Consider the following 23,992-nt stretch of genomic DNA (forward strand, 5'->3'; position numbering starts at 1 on the left):
CCAGGATTTTAAATGGTAGAAAAAGGAGGATAGCAGCTAGCTTACCTTGAAAGTGTGGGTAGGCCATAGAACAAGTAGAAAAATATTTTGCACACAATATTTTGTCCCCTAAGGGACTTTGTCAAGTGTAGAGAGAGTTTATAAATTACAAGATGGCTGCTGTCATGGCTGATGGCTGTTGTCAACTATGCAGGGTTGCCACATCTCATTAGTCTATTTACAACTATGTACACAACTTTATATATCTATATATATACTGTGGCCATCCATGCCAACAATCACAACATGGACTTTGATAGTTGCTTCACAACTAAAGTAATAAAATCCCTTCCAAAGGATGAATGCAACCCTTCCATGTTAAGAAGGTGGGAACTGGCATTCCAGTATATAACCAACTCCAGAACTCCCCCCCAACCTTAACCTAAGATAAACCTGTCCAAGCAGCTAGCTAAATACATAATAGGCCTAGTTTGTATATAAAATATTATATGTGGGTGTATATATAAAGTTGTGTACATAGTTGTAAATAGACTAATGAGATGTGGCAACCCTGCATAGTTGACAACAGCCATCAGCCATGACAGCAGCCATCTTGTAATTTATAAACTCTCTCTACACTTGACAAAGTCCCTTAGGGGACGAAATATTGTGTGCAAAATGTTTTTCTACTTGTTCTAATCTATGGCCTACCCACACTTTCAAGGTAAGCTAGCTGCTATCCTCATTTTTCTACCATTTAACATCATTCATGTTTGTCAAAGAATTGAAAACAATTTAAGGCTTAAATTTGTAATACAAACACACATAACCTATGATAAATATCTATTATATTATTAAAGTGATACAATCAAATTTTATGTAAACGATTAAGGTCATTTACCAAATAAAAATATAGGCGTATGCCACATCAAAATGAAGCTTAGAGTGAGTAGATTTGCCGAAAAGTATTGATATGGACGAAAGTTTGAGTTATGACAAACGGGTGCACCAACATCAGTTCTACCCATTATAATGGTAGCTTGCCATACAGAATATCCAGATTGTGGTGGCTTCCCTGATTTCAGAGTGTACTTGCAACTTTGGACTCTGCCCCAAAGCGCCCATGCTAAAGCATTGGAATGACATCATGGCACCCTCAGCGCTGTTCAGTTGTTCTGCCATAAGACTACATGTATTGGGATTGGCATACTTGGGAATAACGAATAGAATTTCTAACGAATAGCAATGTTCGTTAGTTTTTTCGGCTAACTTCTATTTTATTCGTTAGTTTTTTAAAAGTGCTGGAAATTACTTCTACTCAGTTAGATTTATAGCTAACGAATAGATAATATATTCGTTAGTTTTAAATCGTTAGATTTTTGGGCATGGGGAAGTATCTCAAATACGAGTTATTTATTTTATGTGATTATGTGATACCGAAGATAAGTGGGTCTGTGTATTCTCTCGTCCCAGGGAAGCAAGCATTATCCGAGCTGAACATAATTATTATTGTTTGCTTAGGCTAGTGGCTTATTACTGTATTAATTCAACGACCTTAGTTAATTGATCCATTAATTAATCTTTAAAATTTTTCTTTATGAGGATAATTTTAAATCTGCCTTCTTTGGTTTTTTATTTTTGAAATTTAAAATTAATGCATCATTAATGAAATTTTTTATTACTATTAGTGTTAGGTTCTGTTATGAAGTTTCTGCCAAATTTATGTTATACTCGTTTTTATGGAGATTTTTGATATTTGTTTTGTTAATGTTCCTAGCTTTACAATTCAACCACAATTTGCGATTTGTCTTGTTTGGGTAGTTTATTGTATTTTTCTTGTTCTTTTGCTTCGACTTGCTGTTTAGGTTAAATGACTTTTATTAAATTGTGGCAAACTTTATGCCACACTTTGGAGATCTGGTCATGCGATTCAAGATCTTGACCAAATCGTTCTTGTTGGAAACGTTAACTGAATACATTATTTAACACAGAGGAGACAATTTACCGCAATTCACAGGCCCCAAGAGCCAGCTTTGATGAGAGTTTGATTAATTAAGGCATTATAACACTGAAATACGTGGATTGTTCAACATATTGAATATTTAGTATATAAGTCAACTGGACACAACGTGAACTAACATTTGAATTAATAATCAACAATAAATGACGGAATGAATGAAATAGTGAATTTGACTAGATGATCTGAAATTACATATTATTAAAATACTATAACTGCGACACAATACCTCAAGGGGGCGTCCCCCTGTATCCCAACGAATTTAGGCCTCCATTCTTCAAGACAGCAGACACACGACCAAGAGTTGGTTCACTCCTTTTACCCGCCTGCTCGCTGCGCATGCGCGAGCAGCTCTGGGGTTGAGATTAGGCGGGACATTTCAATAGTTGCTGTGCTGTGGAGATTGACTCCACAAAATAGTGTAGTGATTGTATGATGAATGTTAGTGATTTTGGAAACCAGAGTTATGGATGTAATTGGTTAAATTTATGGCATTAACAGGGAAAGGCGATGACGTTAAAGAGTTCAATTATATGTTTGGTTATTTATATGGGTGTTTCGTTTCAAAAATTTGAATTCTTTTTGTACATTTTACGAGGCATTTAAATTGGTCTTTGGTGTGGCCTTGAGCTTGGCTGGACGGATTTTTGTAGCTGAGAACCATAGTATGGAGATTTGAGAGTCCTCAGGTGTGAGGCTCGCTCACTGCTTCCTGCTTTATATCTTGCTGGGGTCAGCAAGGTCTGAGGAGGAGGGGGATGTGACGGCCCCAAAAATTCCCAGACCTATTGCATATCAGTTGGGGAGGTTTTTGCTACACCCTCAAGAAACCCTGTCAGTACCGTCACAAAAGCTTTGCTTTATTTCAAATATAAAAAGAGGGTCTGTAATATTGGACTGTTAACCTCCCAACTTTCTGCGTCAGCCAGTTGCCTCACCATGGAATATTCCGTCAGCCGTGGCTCAGCCCTAGACCAGGCCAATGTTCTCCGAAGTGTTACGCGCATGGCTGGAATTCGCTGAGACAGCTCAGCAGGTTGCTCGATGAAATCAGTTAATGCGCAGCTACAGTTTGCCTAACGCCCTGAGTGATCGTTACGCGGCGGCAGCACTGTCCTGTGCTTGCACTGACGTCACGCGGCATAGCCGCAACGTTATTGGCTGGTTCCCCTCCTCGCCCAACTCTGGGCTATGGGCAGAGAGCACTCAGTTGAGTTAGTCTAAATTCTAAATTCAATTCGGTCGGTCATATAAAGTTGCGTTGTCTTTCTCCATAGCCTCCTCGGGAGGCTATGTTCCCCAATAACTTATTTAAAAAAATAAATAGATAAATTATACAGCAAGTCGGAAGCTACATATTTGTTTTGTCTTTGTCATAAGTATAATAAATTATTTATTCGTAGCGCATTTCATTGTTTCATTCGGCCACCTGTCACAATTGTAAACAAATATTCTGTCAAAATACTCAAAATGTATGTTCAAAATAAAGTTATTAAATAGGCCTACAAGTAGCCTACCTTACTATGTTAAACAGAACAATAATTATTGTAGATTAAACGTTATACTGAATAATGTAATAGGTCCATACAATATTAGTTATAAAACTAAAATGAAACCTATAGACTAGGCCTAATTCACTATAATTCTCCCCAAGAAAGAATGTAAGAACAAGAGAAAGTATAATGATGTTTTTATGTCGTTATCTTTATATCCTTATTAGGAGTGCTATTATTATCTTTATGTGTGTTTTTATACTTTATTTATGATTTGTCTATGTTCTAAAAGTTTACAGAATAATTATTTTAACCACGGGAACATCAATTTATAATTATCGACTTATAACAGATGCTATAAAGGTCAATGACTCAAAACATCATGATTGTGCAATGTTGTATTTTGAGTAAAAATGCAAATCATGACATTAACTCTAATTTGAATAATATTTCTCCTGGTCCCTTGCCGATTGTATTATCAATGCTAAATAATTGTGGTAAATTTAAATTACATTTTTGATGATTCAAATCTCCTAAGCAAAAAGACAAAAGTCAAACCAGGCAAGGAAAAAAACCTGCTATTGTAATTTGTAATCCCCCTACCTGGCCATTTGGGAAGTGGTGAAAGTGTAGTCTAAATATAGTTCAAAGGTCTGACCCTCCCCCTTCCCCCCAAACCCCTACTTCACTCACTGTTGCTATGCCCACTCACTTCAAGGTCGTTGCACAACCCCTCCCTCCATTCTATTGTTTTCCATTGCCATTGCCAGTCAGTCAGTCAGTCGCAGGTGACTGCTTTGAGTTGACCTATTCTGTTGTAACAGCTATAAAAATAGGTTAGGACAACTACCTCTTGCTTATTTCTACACTGTAAAAATATTTGTATTCCTGCAGAATCTACAGTAATAAAAATTATCCAGCATTTTATGTAAACACAAGTTAATGTGATAGAGACTTGAAATTTGGTAGTATTGTAGTATGGGATCTTAAACTAACAGTGAGATTAGAAAAAGCCCCATTTTAAAATGTTTACCCCCCCCCCCCCCCCCCGAAAATTCAAAATGGCGGACATCTAAAAACGTCAAAACAGGTTTTTTAACAAACGGCTTGACATTCTAGCTCTTACCGAAAACGGTAAGAGCTAGAAAATTTTCATGGTCAGTAATTAAATTTTCTACTAAACACTGATAGGCGTTTTTAAAAAATCGCACTCCTTCAGCTTTAAAAAACGCCCTACTTTCAAAATTTGACAGTTTTCACTATTTTTTCATACTTTAATAATTATTTTTTGCAAATATTATTATTGCTTTGTATTCCCCTTAGTAACGGCTATAACTAAAAAACTGTAAGAGCTAGCCAAGATTTGAAAGAATTGTCATGGTCAGGAATAAAATTTTCTACATAACACTTTTTGGCGTTTTCAGAAAATTTCACCCTTTCACCCTAAATTCTTTTAAACTTTTTATGGTTTTAAATATTTTTTTCTACCTTTGCAATTTTTTTTTAACATATTACTTGATCGCGTTTGAACATATTACATAATTCTTTCATCGCGATAAAATCATGATTATCTCCAGGGGAAGTGTAGACTTTATCATCGTCTCCTACGATTACGGAAACGTCATCGTCGTCATGCCAGATCGCGGCAATAGCGGTTTCCAATCGTGCGATTTTCGGAGACGTGTTTTAAGTGCATTTTAAGTATTTTTATTGATAACATTCCAGTAATCTGGCATTTTCACTAATCCAAAAGTACTACGGTCCTATATCTGCCGGATTACTGAGAGTTTACTGTATTGACACATCACTAATTTAAAGGTACAGTATTGGTTATGTATAATCTCCTGCTTCTTCTAAAAATAACAAAACCCCTCCTTAGATATTAATTTATTGCTAACTAATTGTTTGTTTAAAATATTTAAAACATTAAAGTAAATTAATTACCTGTAACCATATGTGGGACAAGGATTTATCCACAGTGTACCTTTTCCGCTGCTTAACTTGCAACAAGTTGTTGATTAAGTCAATAGCTGCAAAAATATATCAATTAAATAACATTTATAATTGTGATTATACAAAGAGTTAAGGATTGCTTGGCCATTAATAATAATAATTTGATAAAATACAGTCTATAATTCAACCAATTTTCTGACCAAAGACATAGTAGGATCACAAAAAAGAAATGATTTATCAAATGGAACTAAATATTGAATGTATTCAACAAAAACACAAGGTTTTAGCGAATTTCCCATATAGGGAATAAGCTATTACCGTAGTACTCATGGTAAGACCTGGATGCGGGACCAATTTTGTTTTGTTTTGAGGTGTCTAGAGCCCAAAAACACCATCCATTCAAATTCATATATATATATATATATATATATATATATATATATATATATTTATATTAAAGAAAGCATACTAACTCAGTACCCTGAAATTATTTTTTATTTTTTAAAACTCTACATGTTTCGGCCTTTAGGCCATTTACAAGAGTAACATATTTAACCTAACTTTAAACACAACAAATTTATTAATAAATAAATATCATGTGATGATCTTGACATGATTTTTCTTTTTCTTAAAATTTATGGTAGGATAATCTTTGGTCATGAAATTTTGTCATATATATATGACAAAAGACAAAAGATTATCCTACCATAAATTTTAAGAAAAAGAAAAATCATGTCAACTTTAAAAATTGCTGTGACACCTACATAGGGAGCACCATTGTAGCGAGGGAAGACACTTCTTCAGTCTCTTATTATGTACATAAGAATCTCACTTGACTCCTCGGAGCTCTCGTCCCTACATAATGTCTGCCACAGTCTTCAAAGATTTGTAAATGGGCATTGTTTGACCCTATTTCCCGCATATTTATTCATTGAATTTTTTGTTTAAATTGTGCTTAATTCTCCTTTGGGTTCTAGTGACATTATTGTACTTACTTATATATCTATGCGTATTCAGGATCATCACCTTCTTGAGAAATTAGAGGACCTACTCGGTGGTAAAATGTGTTATGAACCTTGAAATTGTCGATCCCCTGTGGAATTTTGTCATCTTAATGAGCTTCGGAGCTGGCCGCCATGGTAAAGGCAGAATTGAATTGACAAATTTAATCCAAATAATTTCTAGATATAAGTCTCACAGTCCTTTTTTTAGATTGGGAGTTTCCGATAAAATCTTGAAGGTATCAGAAATGCAAGGTGTGAAATTAAGGTGAATTGCACAAATGAGGTAAACGAACCTTTCATTTATGGCAACAAAGATTAAAAACTTAACTGTCTCGGCCAGTCTTTTCTTGATTAAAATGTAAGCCACTACAATGTAAACATTTAACGTTCATTTGTCCGAGATTGGATGTATTACAACGCTCGTACTACCACTATGTACCCGTCAAATGTGCAATTGAGAGGTGATGCAAGCGGTCATGTTTGCGTTCCCTACAGCCCCTCACAGTTCTTCGTCGTACTGGCAGCATTTGATTTTAAATTGAAATGAAATAAGAAAGTTAACCAAACAACAGAAAACACTATAAAGGAATTGGAATTTTGATACACATTGTAAATTACATGATCATATGGTAATGTAAAGGATAACTGCCCTGTGAAACTCTTTATTATTAACCAGACTTAGTTAATAGATTGAAACAAAATATAATACAATATAATAAACAAATGTAATATAATATATATACTATATATATTATATATACTGGAAGTTTTAAGTCCTGCAGTCTGTGGTTAACCTTAAAAAATATTTAAAACTACGTACATATGTTATTTGTAAACAAAAGGAAATGAGTTTGATCTAATGTCAACAGATAGCGCCGCCTTCCAAACTTAAGCCCTTAAGTGTACTTAAGTGGTGCCCTTTCTTAATATTCTCAGACGTATTTGCACATCTACGTGAAAATACCTTTGATTTGACACCTCAAACTTTAAAATCCATCAAGCCCTTATTGAGTTATGACTGTGAAAAGAAAACTGCTTGCGTATTAATATATAGATAATAGTAGCCCTTTATCCAAACAATTGTATATATACAATTGTATAGCCTATATATTGAGCAAAAATGATCGATTTTGATGAAATTTGGTATAAACGTGTAAACCTACATTTATTTGAACTTGAATTTGAATTTGAATTTGAGTTCGCGAACTAATTCTATTTAAATAGGAAATACATGTTATATTTTTTAGTAGGTAGACATTTTTGTGTAAATCCATTTAGGCAAATGGAAATTCGCTTAGCCTGCAGGTTTGCTGCGGCGAGGGTATTTTTAATTATAACATAAATATTAGAAGGGTGTATTGAGAAAGTCTATAAGGGGTGCAAGGGGTGCAAGGCCTTCCGCACCTTCCCGTCATCCTCCCTATCTGGCATCCCCTCCCCCCTCAATCCTTCATAGCATAAAATTAGTAGTATATAGTGTTGTCAGTCAGTCAGAAAGTGAGATGGACTTGAGGTGGAAGCATCCATTTTCGGCCTTAGTAGCCGGCCCTTCGGGGTCTGGTAAATCACACTTTGTCATGCTTTTTATAGACCATGCTAATAAAATGTGTGATACAGATTTTACTAACATATACTGGCATCATCATCATTCAAGTGATAGTGTGCAGCAGAGCAGCAGCACTAGTATTATTCAGTATAAAAACAGTCTGTCTGCTGTCAGACATGAACGACTTTGATGGTAGTCTGATCTGATCATAATGGACGACATGATGCAAGAAACAAACGAAAGTGTGGTGGATTTGCTGGCTCACATAATAGGACCTTTAGTGTTTTCCTTTATTTCGCAGAATCTATTTCATCAAGGCTGTGGGCAGAGAGACATCTCATTGAACGCTGATTATATTGTTTTAAAGACCCCATAGTTCGAGCTCAGATAAAACATTTAGCCAGTTAAATTTATCCGGTTAATACAAAATTTATAGAGGAAGCTTATGCGGAAGCTATACTTGATCCACACGCATATCTATTGATAGACATGAAACAGTCCACACCGGATGAAATACGCATTCGTTCGACCATCTTTTTGGGACAATCCGATTAATTCTGTGTGTCTACCGAAAAGAAGCAGTATCAGTAGCCATAATAAATACAACAAATCTACAGCAAATGAGTATCAGTCGTCATGTCACAGTGTGAGGAAATATGCAGCTCTACTGGCGGCACTGGTGCACGCTACACCGAAAGAACACAGCTCGCTGTTAAAAGTGTGTAATCTCAGTCGTATACGATCACTGTGGGAGTGTGCAGACAACCTGTTGCGTGGTAACGTTGCCTTATCCAACAAATGCAAAAGCCAATTGAAAAAGTAAATCAACTCTCAGACGATTGGTGAAACAAGGTGAGAGTTGAGCCAAGAAACGCAAGTATCTAGTACAGAAAGGAGGTGGGTTCCTACTACCAATACTGTTGAGCACCGTATTACAAGCCATACATCATGGATCCATTACATAATAATACTAATAACACGATGATGGAGTACGCAAAGAAAATGGTTGTTGAACCGCAAGAATTAATCGAATGGTTAAAAAACAGCGACATCAATACCAACAACAGCATGGATAATAGGAAAGCGTCAACATAGTCTTGTCGATTCTGTGGAGACAGTGGTGATGGTGATAGTATCGATAATCAAGTGCATCGTATATTGATGGATAAATGTTTAAACGATTATGAAAAATTCCTGCATTTCGCCGCCACTAAGAGACAACCAATCAGTATACCTATCATGGAGACTGCTGCAGCATCATCATCATAAGCACGACCACCACCCGGTAGTGGAGGAGATCGAGGAAACGTTTTCTAAAACGTACAAGCCCGACATTGATGAGGGATGGGTAAGGGTGATGAAGGAGGATGGTGAGGGGAGGGAGCAGAAGGCGTTGCACTCCTTGCACCCCCCATAGACTTCATCAATACACCCTACTACTACATGACTATAATTGATAAAATTGTAAAATGTTTTTATTTTATCCAAGGTACTCTCATATTAAGTTTTATTCTTACGATTTTTGACTAGGAATAGGACTTTCCATTGGGTGAGTAATTTGAAATTTGTTTTATTTCCTCAAAAAGAGAATAACATGTTCCTAATTTGCTACTTAGATAAAGAAAAACACATGCGTATTGCTACAAATTGAGAGCCTATGAGTGAACCTATAAATTTAAAAACTATTTTAATCTTTTTACTTTCTCCCCCTATAGCATAGTATATGGAGAAAGTATTGTTTTCGTCAAAATTTTCGAGTTTGAGTTTTGAGTGGATATATTCGTTTTGGGTCCCCCTGGACCCAAAAAAGTGGTTTTCGAAGTGATGTCTGTGTGTGTGTGTGTGTCTGTGTGTGTGGATGTGTACAGAGCTAGGGACTACACCTGTGGTCCGATTTCGATGAAATTTGGTATGTAGGTCCTAATCCATGTTATCTCCAGGAGTTTTTCATTTTTTTGAAATTTTGATTTTTAATGGGGGTTTTCCCATAAAAAACCAGAAAAATCGAATTTTCTCAAAAATGGCCCGAACGATTTTGATGAAAATTTAGTATGTTGTAGCCCTTTAAATTCTGAGCAAAATGGTACAAATCCCATTTCTGTAAACATTACGGTCAAAAGTTATTGAAAATAATACAAATCCCATTTCCGTATATTTACTCTCACCGCTTACACATGATAAAGGTTGTTGACAAACTTATGGGAGAAAGTATGAGTCAGAATGCTGATACCGTTTATTATAAAGAGTGATGGTTTCTTGTTGCTAATCTACTAAAAATGGAATAAAAAGAATATGGGGCACCGTGCATGCAGAGCGATTGAATCATATGTTTCTATTTAAGTTGCCAGACACTGAAACCTACAATAAACAATAAGAAACAAACAGTTTTTTCTTTCTGCTAGTAAGCATGGGGACAGGGAGTTGAATTTTCCATATTTAAATACTCTAAATGTGTGAAAACATTTACTAGTTATAGATTTATTGTTTAATCTATTAACAAGATGATTTTTTTTACCATCAGATGATATCTCTTTCCATGGATTTGGAGGATACATGAAGGCAGCATTTTGTATCTGTTCGTTGATATCTTCGTCCTCATTGAAGGGGAAGGTTCCACTGAGGCTGACGTACACGATGACACCAACACTCCACATGTCCAGAGACCGGTTGTAGCCCTTGTTCCGCAAAACCTCTGGTGCTACAAATGTATTTATAGTTTCTTTCAAACTCTTACCACAAATTTATGTTAAAACGCCAAATTAAATTTACATCCAACCATTCGTCAGGTTTCACATAAAAACAATTGCAAGAACTGAAATTTGATTGGAAAGTTCAATAAATTCTACAGTAACAAGGAAACCCACACTATGACTCAGTTGAAATTTTTGTTTATATTTTATAGTGATGGACAGGACTGTAATTTTGTTTTGGGGCGGGACAGAATTTTCCTCCCCTGTAAAATGATATTCGAGTTTGTTTTAAAATCTTCAGTAAAATTTTTTGGAAATAGCAAAGATGACTGACAAACTCAATTTGCAGTATATACACCAACAGTGGGTAAAAATACATAGGTATCAAAAATGAAAACACAAAGTTTAACTGTTAAAATGTCAGTCATATTAAAAACCACTACTGTAGAGTCCCCTTAGTCCAAAATGGTTGTTACCCAACCCATTTCGGATTAAACTTTTTTTATTTTATTTTTGAAAATTTTAAAAACCATTTTTAATTTTTTAAATATTTTTTTAGGACGCTAGGCACGAGCCCAGGATTGTTTTTAACATTACTTTAGGCTAGACCTGGGGGCTGCAGCATTATCACTGAAATAAAATCCATTTGTGATTTGGTGGGATTGGAACCCGGGACGAAAATGAAAAATGTTAATAAAAAAATGGCGAAATATTTACTAAAATACTCTATAAAACAAGTCTATCTCGCCCGGCCGCTACAGAATACTTTGAAGAGGTACAGCTAACTGTGTTAAAAGTTAAATAAAAAAATCTTTTGGTTTCGGATTAAGCAGACTTTCGGATTACTAAAGTTCGAATTATTGGGACTCCACCTAGCAAATTACACAACGATATGTAGGCAGACTATCTTAAACTATGTTGTTTGATAAAGACTGCAAATAAAACATGTGTTTTATTTAGGATATGATCAGATGTAAACAAATATTGTTTATTTTTTTACTTCTTTCAAAAAGACATGTTTAAATAAAGTCTTATTTAATTTAGTTATTTCCTGATTAAATTATTGTCACGACAACTATCACAGTTGTGATACATGGTGCAGCGTGATGTAAACCTACAAATCCAACAAGAAATTGAAAACACACTTCAAACAAATCAAATCCAGGTCAAGCCTCCAGAAAATGTTTCCTTCAACCCCTATGATTGGAGTGCATGGAAAAACGTTGAAAGGAACAGGTCAGTCAGCGATCTACATAAAGCACCCGAGAAAAGGCAAGTTGACATTCTTTGCTACTGTGTAGGGGATAAGGCTGAGGAAATATTTGATTAATTTAATCTACGCTCTTTTGCAAAATTATGATGTGATTATGGGGAAATTCGGAAACCATTTCGTTCCCAAAACAAACATAATTTATCAGCATGCTAAATTTTTTAGACGAAAGCAGGGATCCTCAGAGTCTGCTGAAAACTTCATCACATACTTACATACTCTTGCAAAACCAAGCAACTGGCGAGATTTAACAGTTGAAATGATTCTAATGCAACTTATCGTTGGAATGAATGATAAAAACCTTAGTGATCGCATAAAGTTACAAAGCTCACTAAAATTAGAAACTGCAGTTGATGCTTTCGGCAGTTCAGAGGCATTAGTTTGGCAAAAACTTGACCTAGCTGATCCCTCCATTAATCGGGTAAAATTAAACGCCACTTTCAAAAAGTCTTTTTCTAAGACAACTGCTTCAAATAACCATGGAAAATCGCCACTTCGCTAAAGTTTGTTCTAAGCAAAAGATTAATGAAGTCACTAGGGAACCTCATATTGTTAATCAATATTGTACAAATTCATCAAATTCTGAAGAATTCATAGGTAAAATTACCGAAAACAGTGATCTAAACCCTGAATGTTGGGGAATTGGGCTCAGGTTTAGTGATGATAAGATTATTAAGTTTAAAATCGATACCGAAGAAGACGTTTCAGTTTTGCCAGCTAATATCAAGCTAAGCAAAAAAGTTCCATTGCAACATGCCTCTAAAAGACTCTCAGGACCGGATGGGACTGAGTTAGCTGTACGCGGGATGGTAAATGTAAGGTTGGACTATAAGAACAAATCTTGTTTTGAGCGTTTTTATGTAGTGGAAAATTGTAAAACACCGCTCCTAGCCATTGAAAAACTTAACATTCTAAAGTTGTCCGAAGTGTGTCTTCGACTTTGACCAACTGGTACGAAAAATATCTAGTTCTTTTCAGTGGTTTAGGTAAAATGAAAAGAGCTTATGAAATAAAATGGAGAGGAATTACAAAGAAAAGTACAAGTGAAATTATGACTCCAGGCATGGTACGAAATTTCTTGGAAGTTTGAAATCTGGAGATAGCGTTTGGATATCTGACTTGGGAAAACCTGGATGGGTTGTAAAACCAGCCACTGAGCCACGATCAAATATTGTCAGGACTGATACAAGAGACATAAGAAAAAACCATTTCCATCTTCTACCATTTCCCGATGACTTAAAAAGTACACCCTCACCAGACAATGTGACAGAACAAAATTCAACAAATGTCTGTACCAGAAGTCCAAAACCATGACAGGACAACTCAAGTTACAAGAATAGACACGGGCGTGAAGTACATCCTCAAAGGAGACTCGATCTTTAAGGAGAGGGATGTTTCATAAAGACTGCAAATAAAACATGTGTTTTATTTAGGATGTTATGATCAGAGGTAAACAAATATTGTTTATTAAAATAAAGTCTTATTCAATTTAGTTCTTTCCCGATTAAATTATTGTCACAATAACTATCACTGTCGTGATACATATGTACCGTTTTAATTGTGTCTGATATAGTTACTAGAAGAAAACCAGTATAGGCTTTAGAAATCACATATTTTGTTGTGTGTTTTTTCACACATGCACCACAGTGACAAAACTGTGGACAATCTCTTGCATTTAAGGTGCTATTATTAACATCTCCCACAATTGCGAAGTGATGGTGAATATTTTCCGAATTCGCAGAGATGTAATCAATCATTGTCACTTTCAATCCCGGCAACAATTCAAACAGTTCCATGACCATTAGAACAAAGCTTATCTAAAATACAATCCTGAATTAATTAGTGTAAAATCAGGAAAATATATTTGTTGTTCCATCAATTTCCCAAGGTGTCAAGATCTGTCCATCATTAATGATTTGTAACATTAAGAGTAGGAAAGGTGACTAACCTAAGTAGGCTGGGGTCCCGACCACTGATCGCCGGAAGGACTTCTCTCCTATGATTCTAGCAAAGCCAAAGTCACAGAGTTTGACTTGAGGAAAGTCAGAGTCAGAGCTCAGTAAGACATTCTCAGGCTTCAGATCACAATGGACTATGTTTTTGCTATGTAAATGTTTTAAGGCAACCAGGATCTAGGAAACAATACAAAACATCAAACGTAGTAAATAGACCAAAAATAACAGCACAAAATTATGAATATTCTATCACTGAGGTAGACTGAGATTTTGTACTTAACTTACAAAATCTTAAAATGAGTGAAATCATGGATAGTTTGAATAAGCTTCAACTAATTAGTTTGGACCTTAACTACCCAACAAGCATTATACTTTCTTAAATGCAAGGAGTATGATTCATCATTTAGAGTTTTAATACATCTGTGACTTTACTAGGGCACTTTAGAATAAGTTTTATATTTTGAGTTATTCAAACAAAATCATCTTTATAAAAGAACATATTTGACTATTGATTCAACTACGGTTAGGCTGTTAAATCTGCAATTCTGTGATTACTAATTATAAAACTTTGCGTAGCCATCTACACAACTGTTGGTTTCCACCTCTCACCTGGGTAATGAGAAACTTTGTGATACGTTCGGAGAGTCGTCCCTTTTCACTACTCAGTATCATCTCCAGCATGTCACCTTTCAGCTTCTCCATGACTACAAATATCCGTTCGGAAGTCTCAAACATTCGCTCGAGGTTGACCACCGCAGGGTGGCTGAGGTTCTGCAGTATTGCCACCTCGTTCTTCAACTGGGCTTCTTGTTTGGTGGGGAACCTCAGCTTGTCTATCACTTTGATGGCTACGGCTCTCCCACTCTTACGGTCCACACCTGCAACGTGGTCAATAAAGTACAATGAACACTTTCACTGTCTAGCTAGTTGTATTCAATATCATTGTATCTAATATGTGACTTTTAAATTTTCTCATTATTTGGATATTTGCTTGTCTATTTTTTATGGAAGTTGTGTGTTATCAACATGACAATTCGCAGTGAGAAATATTCTTCATGATGTTACTAGCAACAGATCCCTGTTGGAGTTAAGTTTTGTTAGAGTTGTGGTTAAATACAAAAAGGTCTCTAGGAAAATAATGGTTACCTAGGGGTGTGCGAATAGTGATTTTCAACCTCGAGCCGAGCCGAGCTTTTTAAAAAATGTTCGAGCTCGAGCTTTTTCGAGCCGAGCTTTTCCTAGCGTAACCTTATCTTAATTATTAAACTTTTTTTCTTAAAAAAGTGCATAATAATAATAATGTTCAGTCAGTTTTTAAATAAACACAATGTTATTTTAATATGTTTAAAAACATTGAGAATTGTCAAGACATCAAATAGTAGATAATCACGATAAGAACTGAACTGAACTAAATGAAGATGCAAGAAATAAAAGGATATCGATTGAAGGCCTGAAGAGATATGCAGTGCAGACTGAGATAATCAGATTGTCTTTCATAACAGACGACAAAACAACTAGCAAGTCGATTACATATGTATATTGTAACTACTATGAATATTTAATTCTATTTTGTATAAATAAATACCAAATAAATTTAAAAACACGTAATTATTCTTGTTGTTTTCCATGCACAAAATATTTTTGTTTTATGAATCCTATTAATCAAAAAAGAACATGGTTGGTTTGGATCCAAAAAGGTGGAGAGCCAAGTTTTACTTATATATTAAAAAATATATAATTGAAATATAGAGGAAATAGACCAAAGCACTAGAATTAATAGAATAACACACAAAGTAAACAAGAAATGAAATGCAGAACACGATGATTTAACACTGTCACTCAGTTTTGTTATCTAGAAGGGTCGGCAAACTAATCAATAAATAGCCAAAACCAGTTTCCTCCCCTTCACACAGTCTCAACGTCTCACCGCCCCCCTCCCCCCCAATCCGGGTGGCCCAACACTTTGTCCTTGAAACACCCTTGCGTCTGAAACAATAAACCCTTACACCCTCGTTGCTGTTTTGACAACAGGTTTATGAATGCGATCACTATTTTTCATTTCCAGAATTAACTATCAATTATTATTATTTGCAAGATACAAATAGGAAACTACATCACATTATGGTATTCAATGACCCATGTACTATCAAAAATTAATAACTCATAACTTATTTTGATAATAAAAAGCACTCATTACAGCACGCGCCACTTATTGATATATATATATATATATATATATATATATAATCCTCAAAGTAACTGTTACTTTATACAAAATAAAATAGGTACAAAATTGTGTGGCCAGTCAAACTTTATAAACAAACATTTTATTCTATAAAATACAGATATGGTAAATAGGTGTTGGTTTAAAGGAAATAAAATACAAAACATATTAATTAATTATTTTGATAAACATTAGAAAGGTAATGGGATTGATTGAACTAAAATAACTGCAGGGAAACTTATAAGTAGAAAAGTCGTCAACCAAACCACAATCTGTTTAATCAGTACATTGTTAGAGAGAGAGAGGGAGAAAGAGAGATAGGAGATAGGGGCGTTTGATAAGGAATCTGAAAAAGTAAACAAACAAGGAACAACGACACGTTTACAGCCTTATTGTCTCGCCCACTACATTTGCACACGTGACCACTTTTTGTTTCTTCCTTATCTTTCATCCGTCCCAAAATAGAATTCCTGAAATAGTTTGTTGGTATAATCTCCCCTCCCACACAAGGCACAGTGCTCAGTGCGCACTGTAGGTTGCCACGGCAACCGTGTGTCGTCATAGCGACTTAGCCAATCACGCACTTGCACTGCGTTGTATATTACGAAACGAATAGTTGTGTTAGAAAGACAGCGCGATAGGTGGTAGTTTCCTCAAAATTACGATCGATAATCATTGCGTCTTGACTGAGCTGAGGTTCGTGCTTATCAAGACACAATTATGAAACGGAGGAGAGTAGATTTAAATGAAAGTTAGTTCCTTATTTATTAATTTAATTTTTATTTGCTAGTTCAATAAGTATTCGGCTCGAACATTTCGAACTTTTTGAAAATCACGAGCCGAGCCGAATATCGTCCTATTCGGCTCGAAAAAGCTCGATGTTCGAATACTCGCACACCCCTAGTTACCATATGCAATTTGCATACACCTGTTTACTCACTAATAATTATTGGTCCAGATTAAGCACATAACTTTAGAAACACACATATCATAAGGAACACACTTAAACTACAAATGCAAATTGTGAACATCATGTAAACAAAGAAAAATTCTTGACAACAACACGACAATCAGCTTTTAAATTATTAACACATGTTTCATATGATCAGATAACGCACAACGGCAAACCCATTACTGCTATAAATCTTTCAAAAAATCAAACTTTAATAATTATTTTCAAATCAACATGAATAAAGATTTCCAATTACCTAAATACCTAATAATTAATAAAATCGGTCCAGTATAACTGTAGATTTATTTGTACAAAGTTGAAGATAAATGTCTCTAATTCCCTAAAAACTATATATTTGGAGTTGCTTAGCTTATTTGCAAATGACGTTTAATTGTAAGGAAATCGACCAAAATGGAAGGTGACATTCTGAAAGAAAACTAATTTTCCTATCAATTAAAACTATTTTATTTCTTGATTATATTCAATAAAGACAGCCTAAAGTTGGCTACAAATAGAAACTTGAAATAAACGGTATCAACATTCTGACACATACTTTCTCTCATAAGCTTGTCAACAACCTTTATAATGGGTAAGCAGTGAGAGTAAATATGATATTTTATAGTTAAAAATCCTAAAAGTTGCAATAACTTTTGAACCATAATTGTTACAGCAATGGGGTGTTGTACTATTTATAGAATTATAAGGACCATAACATATTAATTTTGATGAAAACCAGCTTTTCTCAAAAAATTAGATTTTTTTGGTTATTTTATATGGTTTTTTATGGAAAAATAACATAAGTGATAATAACTTTTGAACCGCAATTTTTACGGAAATGGGATTTGTACAATTTTGTTCAGAATTTAAAGGACTATAACATAGTAAATTTTTATCAAAATTGTTCCGGCGATTTTTGAGAAAATACAATTTTTCTGTTATTTAATGCTGTTCTTATGGAGAACATTTTACGTTATATCTCGTTTTCTGGAATTTTATGGGAATTCTGCTATTTTTCCCGAGTCCCTGGGGTCAAGACCTTTAATTTAAGACCCCTCCCACTTTTCTGTAACTTACCAGACGTCCACAATTTTCTGGTAAAAATGTTGTCTTACAGAATTATATATAAGGATTTTTAGTTTTGTTAAACAATTTGTTGAGATTTAAAATTTGTTCAACGGGAAATTGAAAAAGTCCTAACTATCAACTAAACATAGGTGGTTAGGGTGTCATAAACATGGAGTGTTTTGTAAGCCTACCTCCATAAACAATACCAAACTGGCCGGAGCCAAGGACCTCGTCAGGGAAGATCTGATACAGCTGATTCATATCTGTCACTCTCTCCTCTGGCTCTGATGACATGTCTGCTTCTGTACACAGAATACAACCAATATCAAAACACGGTACTCTTGTCTACCATGATTGTGTGCATATGCAAGTGCTTATGTACAAAGAGGAAGTATGTATGTATATACCCTATTGACTCCGAAACCGCTCAACAGATTGTAATGAAACTTTCAGGCATTATATGCATTATTCAAGGATGGTTTGTGTGAAGTTTGGTGCAGATCCGTCAAAATGGCTCCACCCCAGAGGGTTTTAAGGGGTCCAATGTCAACTTTTGGAACTACAATGTTTACAAATAAATACAATTTAAAAACAGGTGTTTACTTTAACCAACTGTTTTGTAGGTTTGTATAATCACAACATTCTGTATTAGTCATGATTTCAAATAGTGCTACACTGTTTCCACAGAAAGCAGCACAGAAAACTACTTTACTTTTGGATAAGTCCAAATATATCAAACCCCAATCGCAGCACACATGTGCACTCAACAACGTTTAAATTCTCCACTATTAAATATGTAAAAAATAAAAGTAAAAACCTTTATCAAAGTATTATAAAGAATAAAAGGGATGGCAATGCCTTAATATTTTTACCTTTTGTTCCCTACCCACACAATCTAACACAAATTATTATGAAAATGATGATCGTGCGTGTTAGGTATTCATTTAGGTATTCAAATGCCTCCCAATTTGTCACTAACCCACCACATTACTGTCATTAAAAGAAGGAACTCCACTAATACTAATGCGACACTTAAATCCATCCAAGCTGTGCAACGGAACCAGACTGACGATTAAAAAAATGACACCAAACTTGATCGAAGCAACAATCATCAGTGATAAGTTTAAAAGAGAAATAGTCTTAATCCCAAGAATACCGATGATTTCATCCAAATTACACTTTCAATTAAAGGGGCTACAATTTCCTTTGCGTCTTGCTTTTGCAATCACCATTATAAGGTACAAGGGCAATCCCTGGCTATTGCTGGTTTAAATTTAGAAAATAAATGCTTTTCGCACGGACAGCTGTATGTGCGTGCTCACGTGGTGTTAGGTACACCTAAAAACTTATATACAGGGTGGTCGCGAATAAGCGTTAAATTTTTTATTGGGTATAAGAGGAGCATAAATGGAACTCGTAAACGTGATAAAAAAAATATATCTCATACTCACCCCCAGAGATTGGTTTATTGGTTTTCGGGTTATTTTAAAACTTTCATCAACATTTAACAGTACCATCGCGTTCTCCACAAAATTTTGTATAAAAATACATGTATTTCAACTTGGGAAATCTGCATAGCTACTTATTAATTTGAATAGAAATAAAAATTTGTGTTTTTCAAAAAATATTAAAAAATACGTAAACATAAAACTTTAAAAAAAGTTTTAAAGAGCAGCAAATACTTAAAAAAGCAGCTCCATAATCTAAGCTTTCAAACAATACCATCAAACGTAATATTTGATCCCGATAAATGTCCGCTATTCAAGTTTGAATGGTGTAAAACAGGTTATCCAAAACATTTTACTATAAAAAAACAGTTCCATGTATAATATTACAGCCTTGTTCTGTGGACCTAGTACCTCCTGAACTGTGATATCAAACAAAATCACTTTTTCAAGAAGATTTTGTGGACAGATAGAGCTCTGTTTACTATACAAGGTGTGTTTAACTTCCACAACATGCATATGTGGAAAACAGAAAACCCAAACACACTAAGGGAGATGTCCTTCCAAAACAGATTTACCATAAACGTAAGGGCAGCAGTGGTAGGGGATAGATTATTAGGCCCTCCCATTTTTCAGGGAAATCTGAACGGATATGTCTACCTCGACTTCCTACAGCATAATTTGCCTCAAATTCTGGATGCTATTAACCCTGCTCTTCGTCACAAAATTATCTTGTTCGATATCACAGTTCAGGAGGTATCGACAGAAGTCTACCCTAGGGACGTAATCGTTAGGCTCAAGGCCTTGAACCTTAGTGAAGTGATAGGGATGAAAGTTATTTTTCTGCAAAACTTTCAAGACAGTTGTTTTACTTACACCAGTAGCCCTAGCAAGATTCCTACTGCTAATCTCCGGCTCTTCATCCACACGCTCCAGGATATCTTCCTCCACTTAGACTTCCATCCGTGCTCCGCCCTCAGGCTTCTCTCGATGCACAGTTCCCTGTTCTGCCGTTATAGAGACTGGTGAAGTCTGGCGAAAACTTTCATACTCGGGACGCGCTGATCAGGAGAGCAGTAAGGAGGAGAGCATAGCAAAGAGAGTACTCTCGTTGAGACTCACTTGAGTTTGCGTTGCAAGAACCATAGACGAAATGTATTTCTGCATATTCTTAATTGGAAAACATGTTGTGACCACTATTAAAAACCACTCAGAATCGTCTTATGTAGGTCAACATGTGATTTATACACAACGGAGAAACCCCAGATCATTGTTGGGGCCACCAGCTGTTCATTATAATTTAATAATGTATAATAATGAACAAGTCTGTAATATTATATATAAAACGGTTTTTATAGTAAAATGTTTTGGATAACCTGTGTTTTACACCATTCAAGCTTGAATAGCGGACATTTATAGGGATCAAATATTACGTTTAATCGTATTGTTTGAAAGCTTAGATTATGGAGCAGTTTTTAAGAGTATTTTTACTGCTCTTTAAAACCTTTTTTAAAAAAAGTTTTATGTTTACGTATTTTTTAAATATTTTTTTGAAAAACACAAATTTTTATTTCTATTCAATTTAATAAGTAGCTATGCAGATTTAGGCAAGTTGAAGTACATGTATTTTTAAACAAAATTTTGTGGAGAACGCGATGGTACTGTTATATGTTGATGAAAGTTTTAAAATAACCCGAAAAATTCAACATTTTTGCAATTATGCCAGTTTTTGAAAAAAAAACTTAAAACTCATCTCTGGGGGTGTGTATGAGATATATTGTGTTAAACCACGTTTACGAGTTCCATTTATGCTCCTCTTATACCCAATAAATAGTTTAACGCTTATTCGCGACTACCCTGTATTTATACACCTAATAAAAAAAAAACAATAAAACATTGTTTATCCACTGGCAATTAAGTAAAATAAATATTCTATTTGTCATGGAATCTGCGATCTCGTTAACATCTCTTTCGGATTGTCTCAATGACGGGGTGATGGAAGAGATACCCTGGGTCGACGAACAATGAGACGACAATGAGATCACCACAAAGAATGGCTGCTAGAGACCACAAAGGAACTTTTGACAGAGTACTTGACAACTGAAACCACTTCTGAAAACTATTCCCCGGCTTCAGCTCGCCCAAAAAAGAAGAGAGAGAAGAAAAGAACAATCACTTTCCCGAATGGCCAGAAAGTAAAAATACCCCGCCGCTTTTGTCACATGTGAACATTATGAAAAACTATGGAAAAAGAAAACCCAAAAAAGTATAAATAAAATAAATACAAATACAAAAAAAATACAAAAGAAAAAAAACAAAAAAACTTTTATATGTAGGTGTAATTAACAAGAGAAGTTCTGTTTTTTTTCTCCTCAAAGTGGAGGGGGGATGAAATAGCATTTTTCATTCATAACGATTTTTTGTAGCAACCATTTTATTTTTTAGTTTCACATTTTATTAAAGAAGATTTTACAGAAATATTTTTGTAATTATTATTTACAGAACATTTAATTTATTTTGTAGTGAAGACTATAAAAGCTTATTTGCATTGATATTAAATGTAATTTTTCAAAGTAGAAATACGAATTAGAAAGGAGTCGGCAGGCCTACAAAGACCGACGGCGTACAAAGCTGCCTGCACGTTTATTCCTGCTAGCCGCGAAGCATGCGACTAGGATCGTCGATCCTAACAAAACTGCCCTAACTGCGACGCCCTTATATTATTCCGCCCTTTAATATTTTTTAGTAAGATATTTTATGTCGTAAATAATAAGAATATTCTCTGATTTTATTATATTATTCCAACCAAGACCAGTGGTGTTTTATTATTTATTTTAATTAATTAAATTAATTAATTTTAAATTTTAAAGATATATTATTATTTTGATTACTTTAGTTTGTTATTCCTTGGGGTCTTGCTAGTTCCTTCCGAGCGAGAACCATAATTCCTAACGATCCAAAATAAATTAAGTCCTTTGGGATTCCAAACACAGGACATCCATACCTCCTTCATTCCCTAAAATCGGTATTAGGGCAGTAAATTATAATAATCTTATCTTTTCAATTTATAGAATTTAATTAGTTGCAAGAAATCAAGGGGTTATATTTTAGTTTGATAGCAGACTAGTATGATACATAAAGAGAGGGTAACGTTAAGTTAATTCAAGTTTTATTTTGAATACGGCGAAACGAGTTAGGTTAGCTTAGTCAGCTACGAAGGGCTGCCTTGTGACATTTCCTTGGGAACTCATTCATTCCAACCAGGTGAGTTCCAGAGGCCTATCTAACCTACAGTAATTTCATTGGAACAACCCGTACTCATTCCACGGGTAGTCCACCCCGATCCATTCTAACCAATATTACAAGCTAGTCCCGTAAATTCTTTCGGTATTGGATAAATTACCAAAGTATAGTGTTTATTTTTCCTTTTATCGGAGTTGAGCTGCATTAGGTTCGACCTTAGTATATTATAGGAGTAGACACTCCCCGGGCGAGATATTTTGATTTAATATTTAAACTGGTGTTATTGTAGCTGTGCATAGCATCGTTTTTCTAGCTCTTATATTAGCTATAAAACTGTTAGAGTAAGTACCTGTATCGTCATTTATTTTTGTCCATTGCTTTCTTAATGTTAAACCTGCTTGTAGTGTAGTAAGCTTTGAAGCTCTGTTGACACTAGTGTTTGATATTTGTCTGAATTTTCTCGGCATTCTACTCTATAGCTTGATTGTATAAAACCCCTTGTACCTTTTATTAAACCCGCTTTTTCTAAACGTCATGATTTTATTTTTTATTTTATTTTATTTACATGCTTCAATACAGTTTAAAGACCATTTACATTGAAGCAGTTCATGCACTTATAATATTATTGCTTCAGTGGGTTTCTTCTTGTCTTTTCACTTCATTTTTACTTACACTTTCATGCCATGCATTTAATACTAACATAAAAACAAAATTATCAATAACTATAACAACAATGTATATATATTTAAAAAAGATTAACAATGATAAATTATATAAGTATATAAATACTGAGTAGTAAAAATAAATAGAACAATGAAAAATATATAAATTAACATTTACTGATTGATTAATACTGTTTTTAATTTCAATTTGAAATTGTTTATGTTGTCAGAGAAAATATCAATATTATTGCACTTTTTTATTACGTAATTGTAGTCTTTCATTAATCGATAGAGGGGGGAGGAGGCATGGGCAGTGGTGCGGCTGTAGGGCAACGAGAAGAGATGTTTGTTTCTACTATTGAAGCAGGGTACGCGATAAGACAGGCCGGCCAGGCTAGCAGCGTCGTCAACCTCTCCACGCGCCAGTTTGTACAGGAACACCTGACCTATGATCGTTCTCCTCAGATCTAGACTCTGCAGCCCAAACAGTTGTA

General features: G+C 34.9%; 1 protein-coding gene across 1 annotated transcript in view; it reads right to left on the bottom strand.

The window, feature by feature from the left end:
* Nucleotides 1–23,992, bottom strand: part of LOC129005434 (serine/threonine-protein kinase D1-like) — a 159,239-nt gene that overhangs the window by 5,973 nt on the left and 129,274 nt on the right. Inside the window, exons 9-13 of the mRNA XM_054434359.1 lie at nucleotides 18,340–18,450; nucleotides 14,517–14,785; nucleotides 13,901–14,084; nucleotides 10,508–10,690; nucleotides 5,434–5,519 (exon numbers count right to left, since the gene is read on the bottom strand). Of these exons, the coding sequence (XP_054290334.1) occupies nucleotides 5,434–5,519; nucleotides 10,508–10,690; nucleotides 13,901–14,084; nucleotides 14,517–14,785; nucleotides 18,340–18,450 (833 nt within the window). The remainder of the gene's footprint in view (nucleotides 1–5,433; nucleotides 5,520–10,507; nucleotides 10,691–13,900; nucleotides 14,085–14,516; nucleotides 14,786–18,339; nucleotides 18,451–23,992) is intronic.

This window comes from Macrosteles quadrilineatus, unplaced genomic scaffold (genome assembly GCF_028750875.1).
Source record: "Macrosteles quadrilineatus isolate MER2022 unplaced genomic scaffold, UCM_ALF_1.0 Scaffold_1__1_contigs__length_201487025, whole genome shotgun sequence".
NCBI classification, from domain to species: Eukaryota; Metazoa; Arthropoda; class Insecta; order Hemiptera; family Cicadellidae; genus Macrosteles; species Macrosteles quadrilineatus.